At 40.6% G+C, this 22,092-nt stretch overlaps 1 protein-coding gene across 5 annotated transcripts in view; it reads left to right on the top strand.

The window, feature by feature from the left end:
- Window positions 1-22,092, top strand: part of kcnab2a (potassium voltage-gated channel subfamily A regulatory beta subunit 2a) — a gene marked incomplete at its 5' end in the record, with an annotated part of 100,234 nt that overhangs the window by 47,737 nt on the left and 30,405 nt on the right. The window contains 2 exons of one of the 5 annotated variants that reach the window (XM_083939505.1): window positions 383-424; window positions 2,221-2,507. The exons of 3 other annotated variants lie outside the window; for them this stretch is intronic. In XM_083939505.1, the coding sequence (XP_083795631.1) occupies window positions 401-424; window positions 2,221-2,507 (311 nt within the window). Of the gene's footprint in view, window positions 1-382; window positions 425-2,136; window positions 2,508-22,092 lie in introns of those variants that run through there. One more of the 5 variants, XM_083939504.1, reaches the window with a different exon arrangement.

Below are 22,092 nucleotides of genomic sequence, written 5' to 3'. Positions count from 1 at the left end.
GTGTGTGTATTTCATGTGCACAAAACTCTCAGGTCCCCATTAATGTCTAGCTCTTAGTATCCTCTCCCGTGGAACAACAATCAGAGGCTTTTAGTGCAAAAGCTTTGGTGAATAATTCAGGGCTGATATTATTTGCTGCGGTTAACAGAAACAAGATGGGCCACTAAACGACATAAATGGATTTCTTCCATGAGATCTCACAGGGAGGGGAGGAGGAGAGGTGTTGGTTGTGGTGATAGAGTATGGTCCAAGTGGTGAGGAGAGGGAAGGGATGCACTCTCTTATTCACTAATTGGCTTAGACGTTTCCTAGTAAGACACTCCCAGTTTGGGTGGACCCGCTTCATCACTGTCTGCAGTGTGTGTTTATAAGACCAGACTGACACCCCGCAACCTCGCTCATGAGCCGACCCCCAAGAAATCGGGTGAGTTTGAGGAAAGATTTGCACTTGTAACCACATCAGGAATGTGTTGTTTGCGTATTTGTTAAGTGTGTAAGGGGTTGGCAGAGTGATGAAGAGTGTGTGGATGCATGCTGCCTAGCCTGAAGTCTCCTCCTTTATTTATGTCTTGTGTCTCTAAGCAAGGAAAGCAGCTGTTTGTGGAATTAATGGAGAATTTGTGGGAGAGATCACAGTCTTGTCATGATGGCGTCACCAGTTTGACTCTTCCGTCAGATACTGTTGGATGTCTGTATTTTGTATTAAATGTGTTTGATTTGATAATTTTTATAAGGATTTTTATGCCAGTGTTATGGTAACTGTGTTGTTAGCTAGGTTGTACAGAAGCAAAGGAAGTCCTGTTCAAGTGTTGAGTGAGATCAGTACAGCTCAGAGCATATGGTATGTTGTAAACCAGCAGTAAAATATAATTTCCTTATTCCCAGGTGGTTAAAAGAAGGAATATCTGCATTGATTGAAGTCATTCTTGTTGAGAGTACAGATTATACAGATTATAAATTGCATTTTTATTTTAGTAATTATTCTAATTGATTTAAATGTCAGTATACATCTTATTTCAAGTAATTTTGGATTGACCTGTAATATTAGGCCATAAAGTCATATAGTCATATGTTAATGTTTACCAAATATAATCACGTAATCTCAAAATCATGGATATGATTGGTGTTGTGTTGTCTTTTTATCTGTTTATTTGTTCTTGCTGTTGTTGTTTCCACACAAATGTTATTAAAAAACATCTACAATCATCTTATTTTTAAGTTTTTTTTGTTTTATAATTAATACAGTTTTTCATATATTTGATGTTTTCATAGTAGTCATGTTTAGATTATTATTATTATTATTATTTTATTTTTTATGTGTATTTGTATCACATCTGTCTGCTGGTCAGATAACATATTAATATAAAATTGCAGTCTCAGTGTCATACAATACATTGTCTTCCCCAAGAAAGTGGCTTTGTTACAGTGCTCTGTTGTGCATTCAGAATTAACCTGCATTCTTGTAGTGACGATGGAGCTTTTACAGTACTGCCCTCTACTGAATAAATTCAGCAAAACACTCTGTACCCCTAAAGGAATCAAATAACTCAAGCAAAAGTAAGTTTTAACAGAAGAATGAAGACTAAATGGTTAAAACAAGTGCATATCATGCAGTTGTTTGGGGATTCTTGAAGCGATTTGTTTCTGCCAGTCCAGATGAGCTTGTTGTGACTTTTTGTGAGAGGCACTCATATTTTTTTGTATTATATTGTAGACTCTCTGAAAGTTTGTCTCTTGGGTCTCCCTCTTAGTCCAGTCAGGATCAGAAGTGAGACCAGGTAGTCCCCTCTTGCTTGGTGCATGTTTGAATGCCTCCCTTTCGAAGATAGCATGTGCTCTCTTTGATCCTGCTCCTTAATCACCATCAAGTCACCTGAATGCTCCCTATCAGTGTAACCCTGCCGTTGTGTACCTGTCAGGGGAGGGTGGTGCGGGGGCTATGTTGTGCGACTCTGATTACAGGATGCATGGCCATGCGCTGCCCCAAGCAGGAGAGCAGTTTTTTATGGAAGCAGGTGCTATTTAAGGAGGTGGCTGTGCTCTGCCGGCTCCTCACTCCATCCGTGTCCCTACTTTAATCGTCACTGCACGGGTCGCCTCAGCATCACAGGGAGGAGTAGAAGGAGGGGGAGGGGCATGTTTGCGGGAGGGTACGCTAGTGGCCCCAGGGGGGCTCCAGGCCGGCGCAAGTCCAGTTACTGTATTCCTGAAAACCTGCAGATCCCCAAACCAGCAGCGCCAAGCAGCGGTGTTCGAAAGAGCAGCAGCAGTGGCAGCGGCAAGATGCTGTCTATGTCATACAGCGAGAGCATCAGGAGCGGGATCAACCGCTACCACTCAGACCAGGGGCTGAATCAGCCACCGGCCAGGCCCCCTGACCCAGCTGAGCTGCAGAGACTCCGGGAACAGAGAGTCGCTGCTCAAATTAAGAACATGGAAGACTTCCTGAAGATGAATGGCCTGGCCCTGGAGGAGTGTGTGTCCTATCAGACAGGCATGAAGTACAGGTAAGAGAGGGGCAGAGCTTGATAGAGACTTGGATACTCCTGAGACCTGGACAGTGGTGGGGCTGAGAACCAGTAGGTGAGAGCTTTGTGGTTGAGGGAGGTCAGATACTACTGAACAGGTGCATGTCATCACATCGGTGTCTTTGTCAAGGAACTATTTTGTACCTTTGCAGTCAGGGACGTGTTCATCTGTCTCTCTTTTGTTAATATCAGTGCAGTCTTACTCTATCCATTGGTCAGATTGCAAAGGTACTGGGGCTTTAGTTTTATTTTAATCATCTAGGTCGGTGGCATATTTGCCCAACTGCATGGAAGGACAGACTGCTCCGTGAGGAGTTACCTGGCCCCTTAAAATCTCACTCGCTTTTCTTTTTTCCCCTTTATCACTAAGATAGTCTCTCTTCATCTCTGCTTTTCCTGTTAACAGAGAATTTTGCCCCACAAAGACAAACAGAAACAACTAATTTCTAGGAGATGTTGTTAATAAACATAATAATATGAGACCAGATATTGTGTATGATTTGGGCTGTGATGATCTTGTAGTATAGATCTAAGTATTGGCTTGGTCTGAGTTGTAGTGATTGATCTTATTAGAATACTGGACAGATAATTATCAAAGTCAAAAACAAGTTTTTCTTAGCCGATGAAAAGTTGTTATGTTGGAGATATTTGGTTTTCACAGTCATATAGACATACATTATCACATTATCATCGATGCTGTATCAAGGCAGTGTGTAAAAAAAAAAGTACTGATTTTTAGTCTGTCAGTATGCCAAGCTTTAGTTCAAAAGTTGAAGGCCAATACCTGAGTTTATATGCACAGTATATGTGTATTTCTTATATCTCTAAAGATTACTTATAGATACACTAAAAGTACGTATAAAATGCACAATCGAGGCAGAAATAGCGATACAATTTGAAACTATTATTGCTTATTTTGTCTGTCATCAACACAATGACCAAACCGAAACAAACAGTCCATGGACTGCAGCAGGCTGAGCGGCTGTTGTGTTGGCCAATAAAGCCTGTTAAACTGATGTTGTCATGGACATGGATAGTTTTCATCACACGCAGGCATGACTGCTGTTGTTTTTGACCGAGACCATTGAACTTAGGTATGGTTGGCTGCTGTTGGCAGCTGTTACTATGTCTGGTAACCAAGTTTTACTGTCATCTGCAGGCAGTATAGTGTGTCATCATCTTGCTGGCAGTATTCCTTTCTCATAGCTACCTCCCTGTTGTGTAAAGCTCAGTCACTGGCCCATGACAGGCTTGGGTGCAACTTTGCAAGTGTGCATGTTAGAAAGAGGGTTTAATTTCGCAAAGAGCATTTGTGGTTCTTTTGAACCTCAGAGTGCCTTCTAAAGTAACCATCAATGCTGGTTACATATCAGTAACACTACAGCTGTTTATCTTAGTTTGTTCTGTCCAATCTAATGGACCTAGTAGCAAATCTAAGTGTGATTTACGTTTTTCTTTGTTGTATTTAATCATTAGTATTGGCTTACCACAGGACTACAGTAGCTCATCTAACAGAGGAAGTCCTGCCTAGATCGTCTGTTTTCTTGTATCGTGATCGCCCGCAATTCTGTAATTAGTGCGTCAATTGGGTCAGCAAGTACATGCGACCTCTGACTCAATCTCATCATTATTTCAGGTGTGTAAACAGGAAGGCAGGCCAGCATTTCAACTAAGCTGCAAGTAGTATTTTTTAGCACTGCCTTCACCTCACCAATAATCAAGCAAAAAGGTTTTATCATAGTCCCTCTTCTTTTTAACTCACTAGTCTGCACACAGTTGTAAACTACCCCCCCCCCCCCCTTCGTTGTTAATCAAGGGGGGGATTGTTTTACATCACTAGATAAGCACAAGATTAATTTCCCCTACTCTAAATAAAGTTATTCAACATTACTTCAATATGACATGATTAATAGTTTTTTATACTCATACTAGCCAGTGTGAATGAGTACTACTGGTTTGGTTGTTTTACGGGTGTAAATATTGAGTGATTTACATGAAAGATAAAACACTCACTCAGGCCCGTTTGGAAACTGGAAAACCTTCCCTAGTGTCCATGTCCTCCAACTGAAAGAGCCAGGCAGCAGGTAAAGGAGCCATCTTGAGTTCAGTGAGGAGAGACAGGAAGCTGTTTGAGCTACATGAAGGTCAGCTGGGGGAGTATAGATTTCTGGAGTGCCTTAACACTAATGGACATTGCATTTATTAACGTCTAAGTGGAGATCATTACAAAGCTTGACCATAACTGTTCCTTGATGTACAGTTCGCCTCTCCTGCTTGCTTTAAGGTGGATCCTTTTAATACAAAAAAGTTTTTCTGTATGTAATGAAATCTACATAACAGTGTAAATAACTTTTTGATACCATTAGTAAGCCAGCTAGTTATTGCTTTGATTTAGTAGTTGTTAAGATAAACTAGACCTGCAAGAGGGTATCAGCGGAGTCCACCCCCCCATGCAACTCGGACCTGGCGACCCGCAGAAGTGATGCAATTCGGACCCGTAGATCCATGGGCATAATGCAAGTCGCAGCTTGAACGCTGGACAGATTGTAGTTTTAAAAAGAAAGTGTAGGTATTTTAGTTCGTAGATATTTTGTTTGTTCACATATTGCATGCATTACTCAATTTTTCATAACAGCCCCAGCTTGTGGCCGGTCAATGTCAGATTTTGCACAGACCCTCAGTGCGAAGTGGGAAATAACTTTTTCAAGTTGTGTGATTATCAGAGAAACTACTTCAAAATAACGCACCACTTCCTGTTTTGACTACAGTGTACCAAGTCTTTCCTCTATAACTTTAATATTGTTTGGATTATGAAAATTATTTTGATAACTTTTGATCATAGGGTTAGAAAGATTATATGTGCAAAATTTCGTGCTGATGAGACTCTTTGCCTAGGACGAGTTTGCAAAAGTAGGTTTTTTCGCATGTGTGTTTTGTATTTTTCAATTTTGTGTAACAGATAACTAATGTCCGATTGATCACAAATTTTGCACAGAGCCTCAAGTTACCATGGACAACTATCAGTCCAAGTTTGATGTAATTCGGACTAATTATTGTGAAGATATACAATACTTCCGGTTATGAGAACAACATACAGGTAGTTGTTTCTCCATAAAATACACATGTTTTGGACTATTACAATTCTTTTGATAACTTTTCATCAAGATGATTAAAGGATAATTTCTGCAAAATTCCATGGTGATCAGATTCTTGGCCTAGGAGAAGTTTGAAAAAGTTTTTTTGTTTTTTTTACAATTTTGTTCAAAAATACTAGACAGGAATGTGTCATTTTTGGTGTGTTTTGAGGGGGCACCAGACTATACCTCCCCTGAATGTTTTGTTCCCATAACTTGTAAGGTTAATGCTCCTGTATGAGTGATATTCAAAACAGCACCACCTCCTGGATGATTGATGACATTTTTCTCAAAGCCTCAGACGAGCATCAGAAACTATCGTTTTAAGTTTCTTGTTAATCTGACTTATAGTTTTGTAGAAGGCCTCAGTAAGACAAAGGAAACTAGATTACCAAATTTTGTGTCGATCCGACACATTTGAGGAAGATACGGGGCACTTCCTGTTTTTGCTGTAATCTATAACTTCAGCATTTCTAAAAGTATCAAAATTATTTGGATAACTTTTGGTCAGGACCATCCAAACCTAACATGTACCAAGTTTTATCTTGATCGGACACAGCCTTGGAGGAAAAAGTAGCTCTTGCATATATCAGGTTCAAAGTTTTCCCTCCATAACTTGTACGGTGTAGGCTGCAGTATGAATTTTTACCGATGGAAATTAAAAAAAAATTCAAATCCTTGTTAAAACAATAGGGTTCCCAGCACCGCTGGTACTGGGAGCCACGCTGCTGCTTGCATCGCGTGGCCCCAGCCCCCTCGGGCTTGGACACCTAATTAGTTAAGATTTTCCCACCAGGGGGCAGAAAAACATCAGAACAAGCTGACAGTCAACATAACATCACAGGTTCATTAACAGATCATTATGCAGCAAACTCAGAGGAGCATTCACTTTTGTGTTTTATATGTTCGTTGCCCATCTGATGAATTTGATACCATGGTGTCTTAAATTCTAAGTTGTTAGCTACCAGATGCTCGACTATGTTTACCAGAAAATTTTTCTGTTTGTTGTGTTGGTAAGGTAGTGCAGAGTGGGTTTAAAAGAGCTTCCTGTGCTGGAAACATCTTGGGATGATTAGAGCAGCTTAGACTCACCTGCACAGTCAATTTGTGGGCTGTAAAACCAAAACAGGTTTTCAGTCATTTTAGCATTATGACTTCTAGAATGCAGCCATTTGATGCATTGTTTGTCTGAAGAAATATTGATCAATAAAGGTAAGGGATGTAACTACAAAAGAAAAAAAACCATTCCTTTATTAGTCCCACAAGGGGAAATTCAGTTATTTCACTATGCTATACAAACACAGGCCCGAAATACATACATGCACAAACAGGACCATACATGCATTGAATCGAGATCCGTCAGAGTCAGGGTCTGCTCCATGGAAAACACACAGAGCATTTGGGGAATCAGTTCCTTTCTCAAGGGCACCTCGACAATGCCCAGTAGGTGAACTGACACCTCACAATTCGATTCCCCAGCCAAGTTTCTAGCGGCTGATCTACTACAGTCCCCAACCTAATCTGCCGATCGTTTAGTCTAAAAACATCAAAAAATACTGAAAACATGTCCGTCACAATTTCTCAGAGCCTTTTGTCCGACCAATAGTCAGACCAATCTGTTCAGTTACAGCTTAAGAGGAGTTACTTTTGAGAAGCTGCAACAAGAGAATGACAATTAGAGAAATTATTTCAATTATCAAAACAGTTTTATTAATAATATACATTTTTTTTGTCAATCAATTAATCGACTAATTGTTTCAGATCTAGCTTAAGCAAACATCAACAAACAACCGTTCAGTCATATTATGATCAGTTGCTCCCCCTTTGAGTAGTTCTCTGTTACTAACAGCTGCTCTCCACTAGATGGCGCTGACTTTCTACTTTAACAGTTTATACACTTTCCGAATGTCTCCCACTGCACTGCCATAATGCATTCACTGAGCACACCATGGACATCACTCTTTGCCCTTCTATGCTGCTGAACATCCTGGCCAACTAGTTTTAATACCTATCTGTTTCTATTGAGCTTAGCCTGATTTCAAAATTAGACTAAAACAATTACTTAAAACATGAGACATCCCTGTCTCCAGGTGGCAGCATGGAGGAATGTTTCTTATTTCTTGTAAATGTACTGTCTCTTCTTCAAACACGTTTTCGTAACCTCCTAACATTTCTGTCTCACCCATCTCACTCACACACTTTATTAATCCCTTTTCACTTATTTCTCACTTATATCCACACAAACGCACAGACCTTTTGGTGGGGACATAAATGTGCACCAAATCACTGTAAACTCTAATCTTCTCACTCGTAGCGGCACTGCAGTATGTATGTGTCAGCCCGGGCAACTGTGATGTTTTTCTTCAGGCAATCCCCTACTCCACAGCTAAATTTAGCTACAGACTCTTATACACAGCTGCAGCTGGATACAGCTGAGCGGACTGCAGCCTAACCTGTTAATCCACTATTTTACCTCAAGACTACTGCCTTGCTGCCTTGGTGAGAGCGTGTCTGTGCTTTATCTTTGTCACAGGAGTGGGAGATGATGTTGAGGTATTTGGAGTGATATAGATTCTGTTTCCAGTGGTGACCTCTCCAGTTCTCTCTGAGCTTTCTCTGTCTGGCCTAGTCTGACAGCCTGTCAAAATGTTCTAGTCAGAAATGTTGTGTGGGAACACTATTTTGTTTTGGTTGTTGTATTTTAATTTAAGAGTTTTTATTTATGGCAGCTCAAGAAGATATTTTCGTGATCACAGTTTAAGGGTCAGTACATCTAATTATAATGCGGGAAAAATGTGTGTCTGTCCGTGTATGTAATTCACATATCTAGAGAACCGTTCATCCGATTTGATTCTTCACATTTGGCCAGATGGTGACGTTATAATAACAAACTCTACATTTTAGCCTGTAACTTTTGAGCCCTATGTCTCAGAAACAAAATATTTTTTTGCGGATTCTGTGGATCCACAAAAAAATAGATTCTGTGGATTCTGCGACTAATCTATTTTATAAGCCACGTCCATTTCCATCTAGATTGTTTCCCCACCATTCTGAATTGTGTACAAATCTGTTTTTCGCTACTCTTTCTACACAGTTTGAGCAATCATCACAAAATTTGGTACAGAACATCTCTGGGCCATGCCAGAAAAAGAGAAGTTTTCAGAGTTCTGATGTTCAATACAGTTAAGCTATAGCTGGCCCTCATGGTTTGCTCAAATGCTGTGGGCAGGGCTTATATTATAAAACATGTTATATCTCCTGAACTCTTTGTGCTATTGCAGCTACATTTGGTAGAAATGTTGAGATATGATATCTATAGTGGACATACATATTTGGTCCCATTTGGCCAATGGTGTTGTAGCAGCATCATTTTACTTTAAAGGAAGGAATCTCTGTGTGTGAAATGTTAATCCACTTCACACTTGGCAGGTGTATTACTGAGGACCAAAGTGAGTGCAGTGTGAAGTTGATTGTATCAGCTTTTTTTGAGAATGCTGCAAGCTGCGCTTTCGGGGGCTGAGCAATCCAGAGAGGTAAAAATTCTCTCCTCAGAAGTTTTACCTTGAATTGTGCCACAAGAGGAATGTAATCTCAAATGGTGTCCTTGGTTATTGTCATCATTGGTTTCTTCCGGCTTACAATGTTGCAACTTTCTGATTCGTAGGCCTTTTAAATATGGTTGTATTACATCATAGTTTTTACTTTGATGTCTCTGATTCATGTGAGATGCCATGGACTTCAGGGCATAGCCTTGTCACACAAGTCATAGCTGTTGCTTTTATTTGACATGTTTCAAGTAAATTTGTGAGAAATTGGTCTTTCAAGTGCTGCTCCTTCTGGTGATTTCTAAAGTTATAAATGATTCTCAACAACACAAGACACCACAAACCCTATTTTTGCTATTTCCCTATTTTATATAGTAAGAGCACCTTTATACCTGTACTCTCCTTCATCACACGGCTAAACTTTAGCGCGAAGCGCTGCTCCACATGTGTTGTTTTTCTTCTGATTATGCTTTACACCGTTGTTAACATTGCTCTTCCCCACATGCACTTTTGTGCCTCTCTGCATTATCTGTGTCTTTTTTTTATGTCTGAAAGAGTGTGTGTCTGTGTGTATGTTAGTGTATGCGTCATTCACAGGAGGCTGCAGGGGGATTGCTCTGTACTTTATGAATACCCAGTAGTGACAGGAAGTAGGAGGCCCTCCCCACTGTCCTCACCCTTTTAGAGACTCAGGCTTTAGAATTGTGCCTTTGTCGCTTTGGATCCCTTCAATTTTTACTTGACATTCAGCACTTATTCCGTAAACTTACTGAATAAAATGTGAAGTTTTAGTCATGAAAAGTTTTTTGCTTTCCTTCTCTCTTGAACTTTTAGTTGAACATCCGAATGTGCACCATCAGCGTTGAATTTTTCAAGAATCCTACTTTTTTTTCTCTGTCTATTGTGGTTTTCCCGAAATAAACTATAATAGGTCCTTAAGGGGCAGAAAATATGATGGATGTAAGTCTTGACATGCCGTAAAGTAAATGTGGTTCGGAAAAATTCAGCAAAAGTGTTTCTCTTTCACAAGTCTGAGGCTTTCCCAGTTAAGAAGGAAAGTTCACCCAAGCTTTAAGTACATTTCTGTGGTTTTGTGGTCACTCCTGCAAATTTAATGCAGAGAGAATTTTTCAATTTCACACTTGAGCGCACTTTCAGAATTTCAGCAAATCCAAGTCCAAGTTGGTTGGTGGTGTTTTTGTCCTGTAAAAAATGATACACAGATAATATTTTGATATGTAGTTACTTCCTCTTTAATAGAATATTTTTCATATTTCCTGTCATTGCTTTATTGTTCATTTGATAGGAAACTCTCTCCTGCATTATGGATGGATGAATGAATTTATTAATCCCTTCAGGGAAATTAAATTCTCATAGAAGCTTGATACAGTAACATACAATAAAAACATTAAAACTTTTAACAGTAGGTACAATACAATCATATAAAATGCAGTAACGAAAGGTGCATTAAAATGCATAATGTTCTGAGGATTAATAACAAGTGACAATCAAAATGTTCTTCAATAGAATGGTAATATTATCGGGTAATGCAAGGGATAAAGTTCCAGTTAAAAACAGTCCAGCAATGGATGTATGAGGCCGGTTTAGTCAATGATAAGTTTAGCAGCCTTCTTTATGAGTTTTTTCAGTCTCATGACGCCCCCTTTGATGCCTGCACACCACAGCATAAAAGATCATGCTCACCACGACAGACTGATAAAACATGTGGAGCATCTTATGGCATACCTGAAGGACCTGAGCCGGCGCTACTTCCTGGGGGCGGCTCAGACCATTCTTGTAGATGGGCTCTGTGTTGGTAGTAGTCCATTCGAGCTTGTCGTCCTGTTGAATGCCCAGGTACTCATTGAACCTCACAATTTCCACATGTCTCCCACTGATGCAGACTAGAGAGGGTGGGTACTTCCTGAAGTCGACCACAATCTCCTGTGTCTTATCCACGTTCAGCTGCAGATGGGTTCTCCCACACCACCTCACAAATCAGTCCACCAGGCCCCTGTACAGGCACCCTCCACACACCCTATAAGTACCTTGCCATCTGAGAAGTTCTGCAGAAGACACAATTCAGAATTGTACTTCAAGTCTTATATGTAGATGGTAAACAGGAAGGGAGACAGTACAGTCCTGATGTTGCTCACTAGGCACTCAAACACAAACTGCGGCCTGCCCATCAAGTAGTCCTCTATCCATAGGACCATGGCGGCATCCAAATGCATCCTGCAGTTCGTTCTTCAGCATTCTTGGCTCGATAGTATTAAAAGCACATTGCTCATGGCATCTAAGTATCAGCTGATGACATATTGTTCTTTTTTGCTCTGTTGATCCTTCTGTTCCTTGTATGGTCCTTATTTTTATTGGTTTTGTCACTGAGAATCAATTATGTCCAGTCAGACTGAAACCACTTCCCTAAAACTGCAGTTTTTAACTAATTTCCCATTGTATGAACAAGTCTTTTATTGTGTAGTAATTTCTGTTTCTGTTTTCCTTCTTGATTTCTGCTGGTAATGGGAACCATTTGTTTATACCGAGATCTCAGGCAGGACCACCAGTAAGAAAGTTTGAACTGGTCTGACCTCTCAGCATGTCTAGGTCAGGGATTTACGAACAGGCTGGCCACATTATAAAGCTGCCTTGCTTCTGTATTTGTACAGGTTGAGGCCATTCTGGGACAACTGAATCAGTAGCTGATCTGACCATCTGTTTCATATGCATAACTTGTATAACAGGACCATTGAAGGCTTATGTTTAAATTACATTTTCTAGAAAATGATGGGTCATTTACTGTAATAGACCTACAGTGCCTATAGAAAGTCATAATACCCTTATGAAATATTCACTTTTTTTGTTTTACAGCCTGAAATTATAATAATTAAAAAAAAAAAATGTTTCCAGCGTGATTTACACATTTTTTTGTTTTCAAAATTTCTGAAAAATGATAAAAAATGAAACACTAGAGTAGCAGGGTTGGAAAGGTGATGAGTCCCTTTAGAATAACCATTATAAACATTCTCAGGTATAATCAATCACACTCCATATTATACACCAAATTAACTGGCCTCCTTACATTAATTATGTGTGTGTGTGGGGGGAGGGGGGTGATATGGGAGAGAGAGAGAGGGAACATGCAGCAAAGGGCAGCAGGTCAGAATCCAAACCGACTGCTGCAGCACTCTTTAACAAGCCCGTGCATAGATGCGCTTGCACAGATAATTTTCTGTGCCGTGTTCTTCTACACTACTGGATAAAAAGTGTCTACTTTACTTCGCCGTGTAGTTGTGGCGTCTGTACTACCACATCCCCCCTCGAGCAGCTCACATGCAAATTAGGAGTGTTTCCGTCAGATGGACCCACCTCATTCTGCGTATTCAACCCTAATGGAAATGCACCTATTATGTTGTGGCCCTGTTTCTCTTCAGCAGGGACTGGGCAGGATTGAAGGGAAAATGGATGCTGCCAAGTCCACCCAAATTCTTGAGGAAAACCTGCAGCCCTCTGTTAGACACTTGAAAATGGGCAGATGGTTCATCAGTATGACAACGACCCAAACACGAGATGAAAAACGAGACAAATCCAAACAGACTGATGGCTGTGATTAAAGCAAAAGGTGCCTTCACAAAGTATTCAATCTGGGGACTCATCAGTTTTCCAAACATGCGATTCTAGTTTTTCATTTTTTTCAAATTTTCAGACATTTTGAAGAAAAAAAAGTTTCACTTGATCACTTGTTGTAAGGCAAAAATGTGTAACCATATTTTGTATGTATTATCATTTCAGGCTGTAAAACAAAAAAAAAAGTCTATTTCAAAAGGGTATCATGACTTTCTATAGGCACTGTATATGTTGGCCTTCAGAGCTATGGATTTTTAAGGACCTCACAGTGCCTGTAGACTTTATAAATAGGTTCTTTATAATCAATTGATCACTAGCATGGCTAGTGATCAATTATATCAAAAGTTTTGCAGTGTATAATTTGAATTCAAACATTTTTTACTTTATTACTTCAGCATTATCAAACAGGACAGGTGTGACCGGACAAACCTGAAACTTTGTGAGTTTCTCATATTCATGTTTAGAATAGCTGTCTTCATCCTTCTACTTCTGCCTAATTGGAGATTTTCAGAGTTGGATTCAGAAAATCAGTGTGCTAAGTTGCTACCTGTGTTAAAATAGCATAACACAACCAGCTACATTTCCCTAAAAAAAGACCCAACAGTCCATCACATTTTTCTAAATGATAAGTTCACTTTAAGGCTGTGTATTTTAAATCAGGTCCCTTTACCAGTTGTTGAACTTAAGTTTCTTAAGACAGTTTGTACACAGAATACCAAGAGCTTCAAAAGGCAAGCAGCCTAATTTTTCCACAGAAATACGAAATACGTAATAGAAAGTATTTCTGCCTAGCAACGCTCCTCTGTGTGAACCTTATGTATGACAAATGCACACAGGCAGAAAGGAGGATCTTCTGTTGAATAGAACAGATTATTCTGCTTCCTCCACTCACTCTCCCTTTTTACCAATATTATTAAGCGTGTTCCCTCGGACTGTGTAACTCATCCCTGTTTGGTTTAAGCACACCTTGTTACACAAGCCGTGATGCTAAAATCCCTACATGGCTGGGAGATCACTGCTGTTTAGTAATGGCCGACATATTTATTTAAACCCACTTTGTTTTATTTTTTTATAGACACCATTTTCCCCATAATTAGAAAAACATATAATCTCTGGGAATATCTAATGCCAAAAAGGCATACATATTACATAATAACAGGGGTTCCCTGTCTGCTATTTTTGATTGTCTCAGCGCTCTTGCTCTGTTAGATGTGTCAGCAGGGACAGCTGAAACGACAACTCCTCCTGAGCCCTGCTGTCTGCGGGGAATCTGTCATGTTCAATGGAGAATTAAGAATTGCAGCACTCGTTGCTCACAGATGTGACCTGCATCTCTCTTCGCTCTTCTGCTTCCTGAGGAATTCCCAGACTAACTGAGATAGTATTTAGCCTTTAGTAAACCTAATTTTCGACATTCTTTGTGTTTGTACAGTATGACAGCTATTTAAAATCTTCAGTACCTCTACGGCTGAGATCGTTCAGATCAGCAATTAGAAGAGTTATTTGACTCAGATAATGAAAAGTACAAAGAAACTAAAGAAAAGATTCAAGCTAAGATAACCTACATACAACATTATTATATTGTATTTTTCTGCTTAAGTTAATTACTGTACATCCTCATTACAGTGATGGAAGAGTCAGCCTCAGGATACATGAAGCTGCTAGAAAAGCATTACCACATCTGTCGATCAACACCGTCAATCTGTCTGACCTCACATCACTTTCCATTAACTCTCTTAAGCCTTTTCACCCACCCACTCACACTCACACACACACACACACACACACACACACACACACACACACACACACAAGCACACACACCTCTTCCTCGCCAATTCCATCTTAGGGATGCTATCCTTTCACTCTGTTACTCAAATCCTCACTAATGCTATTCAATTCAACCCTCAGTAGGTGGAACTTAAACCTCCAGAACTTAAACCTCCACACGGCCAACAGTTCAAACGGTTCAACTGTGTTCATCCTCTACAGCCGGGTATACACCGCACTAACAATCACCACCTGCCACAAACAACATTGTTCTGGCCTGATGCCCGTGGATGTGCTTTCTTACGTTAATTGTAAGTGATGTACACAGAAGATGGCTAAGCTAGAGTGAGATGAAGCAGTTGCGTATAGGTTATTGTGTTTACCGAGCTTGAAGGAATCTTTGCTATACGATATAATACCCCTGTTTTATTGCATATTTCAAAGTAGTCCCTATCAGATAAACTCTGCAGTAGTCCCTACAGAGGGCAGAAAGTCAGTGCTTGCCAAACTAACTTGGACAGATCAGGCCTTGCACCCTGCAGCAACACTGAATGCCAGTTCATGTGCCAACTCCAGCTCGATGGATGTACCAAGACTGTCCCTCAGAGCAAACTTGTGAAAGACTGTTTGAGACACTCCTGAATATTCGGGAGTCCTTTTCCCCTTCCAGTAGTCAAGAGTGTTCTTTGTGTTTTTGTCTATGCTCACTGTGTGGAATTGATTCAAAGAGCCAGTGACTATTTTTAGAGCTAATGCTGCCATCGTGGTGAAGGATCACTGCTCATGACGGTGCCCCACAGTACCTCTGTGGTCAGAGAAGTTTCGCTCTGTTGATAAAAGTACAGTAGTTGTCTTCTCCTGCTGAGCTGCAGTATGTGGGCTGTAAGCCAGGAGAGGTCAGCTATGTGAGCAAAATCTCCCATACAGCCAGGAGGAACTACTGGGGCTTCATTATGGTATGGCATCATTGATAGCCACGCTTCTTCCCGATCATGGCTGCAAAGATGAACAGAACAAAGCAAAAAACTCTAAGCCTGTGTTTTTGCAGGTTTCTTTTCTAGTATTGGTAATAAGGGATGCAGGATTATCAAGTGAGATACATTTCCGCAGCTTGTGCTTACACCCGCTCCGCGCATAACTGCGGCCAGCGGGCCGTCCACGGCCCGCTTGAAAGAGGTGGGCTTTAGCGGAGCCGTTTGCACATGTACGAGCACGAACGTGCGCACGTGTACGAGCACGAGCCCTACGGCAGTAGCGTTATGTTAACAACAACAACAATGGCGGTGAAAGGTTCACGTTGGTGTGATGCGGAGGTGGAGTGTTTACTGCAGATTTGGTCGGATGAAAATATTCAAAAACAGTCGACAAGACGCACAAAAACTCTGAGGTCTTTGGAAAGATTTGTAAACAAAGCCACACACACGCATCAACGCATGTGACGTGTTACGGCGTGATGTCGTATGGACAGCAAGAAGCATTGGCCGGCCCTGGCAGTGTGAGAGTACAAACGGGGCTGGGGCGCGGGGGTAGAGGGAGGGGGGGACAAGTACCCTAAAGCCCGGGTCGCGGTACGTAAGGACAGTGTGAGTACGTCCTGAATCTGAATAGTGTTGTCTACTGTTTTCCTACTCCGTTTGGACACTCCCGAAAGAAAGGGGTTCTATTGGTGAATTTTACTCCGCTGTAGTCGTGATCGCAGAAACACACATGGTCTGCTTTATGTCTCCAGTTTTTGTCTCATTTCCCTGTCCCCTGCACGTTGAATAAAGTGCAGTGCCCTATCAGTGCTCTGCTTTCACTCACATTGATTGAGTGTCTGAGAGGGGTTTTAGCAGCTCAGTAGATTTTTGGATAACCACAAATCAGATACTTAATCAAAGCAAGGAGACAAAGGCCACTCAAGAGAGGACATAGTGATAATATGTGGAGTGGGAGATGGATTTCTCTTCTTTACACTGAGATTTATTCAGCAGTGCTATTTAACAACTAGCTGGTCCAGCACTAACAATGGGAAGTGATGGGATTTGGTTTTCAGGTATTGTTCAATTCTTTCCCTCTGCATTGATATAAAAATACTTTTTATCGTAAAAGAACAGTTGTGCATTGGGTTGAGCATTCTGAGTCACCCTGCTGTGCACACCCTAAGCACAATGTCACTAATTAGCAATTTAACAGCGTCACTCTAAGACATTATGTAAGGATCAGAGTTTCTTATTTTTAGATCAGCATCCTTTATTACTTATGATTTATCTTGTGACTAATAATGGATGGAGGTTCATTCCAGATTTGCTCCAACAGTCTCCGATGAATGAACATAAACCAGCTCATAGTTCAGACCAGTATTTGCTCATTAATAGTCCTGATTGAAGTGTGCACTAAAGGCTGAATAAGGTAATAAATGTGTCTTGATTTGTTCATACTTACTTTGACTCTGAGATCACCAGCAGGCCAGGAGGCGATGTGTCCTCTGTAGTGCAATTTGATGTCACACTCAAGTGAAAACTTCAGTAATGAAAATAAATACAGTGGTGGGATGATGAAGAATGAGTGTCAGGCAGATGAAAGGCCTCCCTTTCAGCAATGTCATGACTGCACTGCAGGAGAGTTGATAAGTGGGCACATGTGGTACAAGGTTGCCTGTTTCTAGCAAAATAGTTATAACATGTTTCAGTAATAATCCTTTCACTTCACAGCAGTAGGTGTACAGTAGACCTTTAAAATGGCTGTCAGGCATGCTCACAGCAACGCCTGGTAACATTGTGATTTCTTCAAGAAAACAATACACGTCATGTAGCGATAAGGTGTCAGTCATCGCTAATGATTGCTTTTATCTGGTCTTTTGGTCGTTTTTTCTTTTCCAGAAATAGTCAAAGTGAAGGAAATGCACGCTGTCAATCTGAGGCAGGTTGGCAGATGTGCCTGTTGTGAATTATTAAATCATAGTAAGTGTGACAGGCATGGTTTATTGGATTGAGCATATTTGTTGCTCACTCTGTTGGCATATTTTTGTAGCAGAGTATAGCTCCTGGTGTATTTAATAATTACACTTTTAATGTGATATATTTTACAGGACTGTTAAAGTGAAGATTCTTAATACAGACTTTTGTGGTTTGCATCTGGTGATGAGTGTCAGTAAGCTGAAAATCCCAGAGCCATACGTGAAAAGTGGTTGTTCTATTGATACATTTTGGTGATGGATCACTAGTCTGTCAGATGATGCATGCTTGTATTGATTACTCTACCTTGCATTGCACAACAGTCAATAAATGTGTGGATTTTAGATGCAGATAAATCAAGGGTCAGCAAAGGGTTCATATGGTTTAGCATTGACAAGAAATCAGTCATTACTTGGCTCCAGTAGCCAAGAAACGCTGTAGCAGTGTAGTAAAAGCCTGAAACAATAAGCTAAAGGATGAAGGCTGTATGTAAATATATTTAATTTTACCCCAATGCTTGAATATTGTAAGGCTGAAAGTTGCGGACATGTTCCAATATCTAGCTAGGGCAATGGGATTTATGTCAGGCTTATTATGTGGGCTTAGCATGGATCACAAGACACTGACACTGTATCTGTGTAGTCTGAGCTCCTGTCCCTGGCTTCTCCAACTAATCAGTACCTTCCCCATGTCAAGACTTCTGGGGGCCCTGGAGTAGAGCCAATTGGATCGCGGCATCACGTTTCCAGGATGGGACGCCAGGTCAGACTGTGCTTATGCTCAACTGCTTTGTCAAAATGAGCACAGAGTGTATGGCATCAGCCCCAAACATGTTGGGGCATCAGCCCCAAACCCTCCCTGACCCAGAGTGCAGAACATAACACTGCAAAGGTGTCAAGGTGCTTGTCTGTATGTTACTTCGGCTGCTGCTGTTGAGATTCAGATATAGTCACATTCAGTATGATGCTTGTTCAGGGTCTTTCTTTTTAACTCCTCACTCTTTCTTTGTTAAAGGAAGAATAGTTTTGAAAGGCAGTCTTGAGCCTGGCTTCTGTGCTATCTGCACACGGTGTAAAATTGAAATTAGATTTAATTTGAATTTAAACCACCTTTCCCCTCAGGGCTCTATTTAAGTCCAGAAGACCAAAGGTCATAGTTCCAAGAATAGAGCTGTCAGTTAGCAACAGCCTCTTAACTGGATTCCTGTGATGGAGGTTGCTTCTTTGACTGCTTTAACTATACATGCCTTCTCCCGATGGCATCTCTTTTAATCATCTCCTTGGCACACTAGCTGGTCCACTCAGATAAGCTACACATTATATTACTGGAAGTGTGTGTCTAATCTACTGTCTCTTCCATCCACAGCCACTGTTGCGTTGAGTCCAATTAGTGTGGTATTTACTTTCAACCTCCAGCCATTATCATAGTTTTACTACTCAGCTCTTCTTAGAATGCTTTTACTGTTCATGAAATCAGCTTCTTGTTACTAGTAATAACTGATGTTATACAGTAGTAAGAGCTGTATCCTCACTCTAAAACCTTAATGATGTCTTTGCCAAGTTGAAGAATACACAGGATTAAATAATTTATTTTAATCACTTGCAAGGAATAAAGCAATATAGACACAGCATCTAAGTTATGTCTGTGGCAGCCCTGCCTTTGAGATGCACCGTCACAGATTAAGTTACATAATGAATATTTCATGGGCAGTTGAACAGACCCACGTGAGAGCCCCCTTTTTTGAGGCTATTGCAAATTCGTGACCAGTGAGCATTTAGCTTCACCCTTTTTCTTCTGATAGAAAAAAAAGGCATTATAAAAAACACTGCAGGGCAACAGACGGACAAAGAAGAGCACATTCTTAAGAGTGCTGCTGTAAACACAACAGATTTCAATGCCTTGCTCTCTCACGCTGTTGTAGCTCTCTGAATATTTTTCCTTTCCTCATAGCTTCTCTTCATAGCCCTCCCACCACATTCTCTCTCTCTCTCTCTCTCTCTCTCTCTCTCTCTCTCTCTCTCTCTCTCTCTCTCTCTCTCTCTCTCTCTCTCTCTCTCTCTCTCTCTCTCTCTCTCTCTCTCTCTCTCTCTCTCTCTCTCTCTCTCTCTCTCTCTCTCGCTCGCTCGCTCGCTCTTGCTCTCTCTCTCTCTCCTCCCATCTCTTGCCTGTGTGCACTGTGCAGCTTTACACTGAGCGCAAGGGCGCAGGCATACAGATGTAAGTTTAATCCAGGCAACAGCCAGAGCTGGCAAGTGAATGAGGTTGCCCTTTTGCTAACATGCAGTAGTATTTATTAGAATATTCAGCAGCCAGCACAACTGTCGAGACGGACTCAGAAGGGGAGATGAAAACGTCCTGGAACTGTGTGTTCGTGTTTAATTCTCTCCATCCTTTTGTGTGGATCTATGCGTTTCCAGTCTTAAAGCTTGGCAGCAAGAGGTGTTATCTCTAGCACTGAGCTCGGCTTTAAAAGGAAATTGCAAGACTCTAAATCTGCCCGTCAGCTCTGATGAGTCTGTGATTAATAGATAAAACAAGAGGAGGACACCCAGATGAATCAAGGAAAAACTTGCCGAGGGAAATTCACACAAGCTTTGCTTTTTTTGGACTGTGGTTTTAGAAGATTTAGATTTTTCTTTAATTTATAGCTTCGTTCTGGACCTGTTTTATTTGTCAGAAGTCTGCAGTGATTGCACATATGTCCTCACAACAGCTAAGTCAGAGATGCTGTAATGTTGTGCTTGGATTTGGACTTTCTTGAGGGCACTTTGTTTTCACCTGTTCAGTGGTCCTTCATTGTTTGAATTTATTCTGATCTGTTCCCGACTCTTCTGCCCCTCTTTTTTTCTGCTGAACATTGTGAGCTGGTTAGTCACTTTAGCAACCGGGCAGTGAAATCTAATGGAGGCACAGTTTGTGACGCTGAATTCAGAATAGTAGCCTCCTACAGACTGAACCGTCTCACGCTCTTCAGCGGATCCTCAGACTTCACACCGATTTAACTGAAGGAGAGTTTCATTAGAATATCTCCAGTTGATACGCCTGGATAAAAGCCAGGATGCAGGTGTCATTAGTGTGCACGGATCACCGTGGAGGGGTGAGCCGCACCACGGAGGACCGGCTAAACCGACAGAATGCCAACAGCCCCAACACAGGCACCCGCAGCAAGTTCAGAGCAGTGGCAATGGTGGCTCGCAGCCTGGGACAACTCTCTGTTCAGAGTGTGCCTTCCTCCAGCGAGCAAAGCATTAGGACTGGCATGAAGTATCGGTAGGGCATGTCTAAACTGTTAACTGGTCGCCTTACATTTCGCCCCAAAACATTCAGACCTATATAGAGTTTTTGAATCGATCCTAAGATTCCACGCTAAAGTTGATTTTGAATGATATCACATTCTTCTTGGCTCAGGCTACAATACATCACAGAGGTGACTACCTATTTGTCCAATTTGCTATTGTATGGTAGTTTTTCTTCCTTTCTCCTTCCTGTCAAAACTGCCAAACCTTTTAAGATTATTGAGCGTTATTATGACAGTAACTACTTAATTGACCTCCCCAACCTCCCCTCAAAAACAGCAAGATTTTAGAAGGAAAGATTTGCAATTTGTAGTTTTATCTGATCTTTACACTTAAATGATACAACTAAGTGGTTGGTGTGTAATTAAAATTTAGCTATAGGCCATTGATGTCTTATCTGTTTTGTGCAACAGTGACAAATAATCACTATAAACAAAGTACAGTAAGCTGCATTTGTTCAGCGTTAAAGGGGAAAGTAATTAGTATTTTCACAGATTAGCCTGGGGCAAGTTCAATAAAACTTTTATCATAATACACAATGTATGTGTATGTTTACTTTATATTACTTTAGATTTCGCATTATGTTGGGATAAAGTGATTATCACTGCAGATCCTTTTTTAGGTCATATTCAAATCATATATGCTTTATTTATTTTTATATATATATATATATATATATATATATATATATATAAAGCTACATAAAGACAGTTGTCACCATTAGAATAACCATTGTTGTCATATTAAAGAATGTCCCTGACATTCTGTGAAAACACTTTCCATAATGATAGATTTGACCTACAACACATGTATGTTGACATGATGTTGTATTGAATATTTATCGCACCCCTTCAGTCAGTTGATTACTGATTGCTGCTTTATCATAGTATTAACACTTCTGTTGCTTTCCTTCTGATATGTTGGATAAAATATTTAATGTTTGATTTAAGGGAGAGGACTTAGCATGTTTGAGTGTAGGAAAGAGACATGAAGACTAATGACTGTGTGTTATCTACCATAGCTCATATTTAACATGTAGGCAAAGGCTTACTTGCAGAAAAGCATTTATAACTAAATGCAAATATCTTCTGCGTGGTGTATTATTCCAACTATTCCAGATTTTACACAAAGGCTGAAAAAGGAGCAGATTATGAAGTGGAACTGAGGCACTGAGGGTAGAAGAGTGAATGGCAAATTGTCAGTAGCGGAGGGCACACAATCTCTAGGCAGCATTGGTGAGAAAATGACTTTTCAGT

The sequence above is a fragment of the Echiichthys vipera genome (genome assembly GCF_963691815.1).
Source record: "Echiichthys vipera genome assembly, chromosome: X".
NCBI lineage: Eukaryota > Metazoa > Chordata > Actinopteri > Perciformes > Trachinidae > Echiichthys > Echiichthys vipera.
The sequence above is the reverse complement of the archived record's forward strand: the minus strand, read 5'-3'. Positions and strand labels throughout refer to the sequence as shown.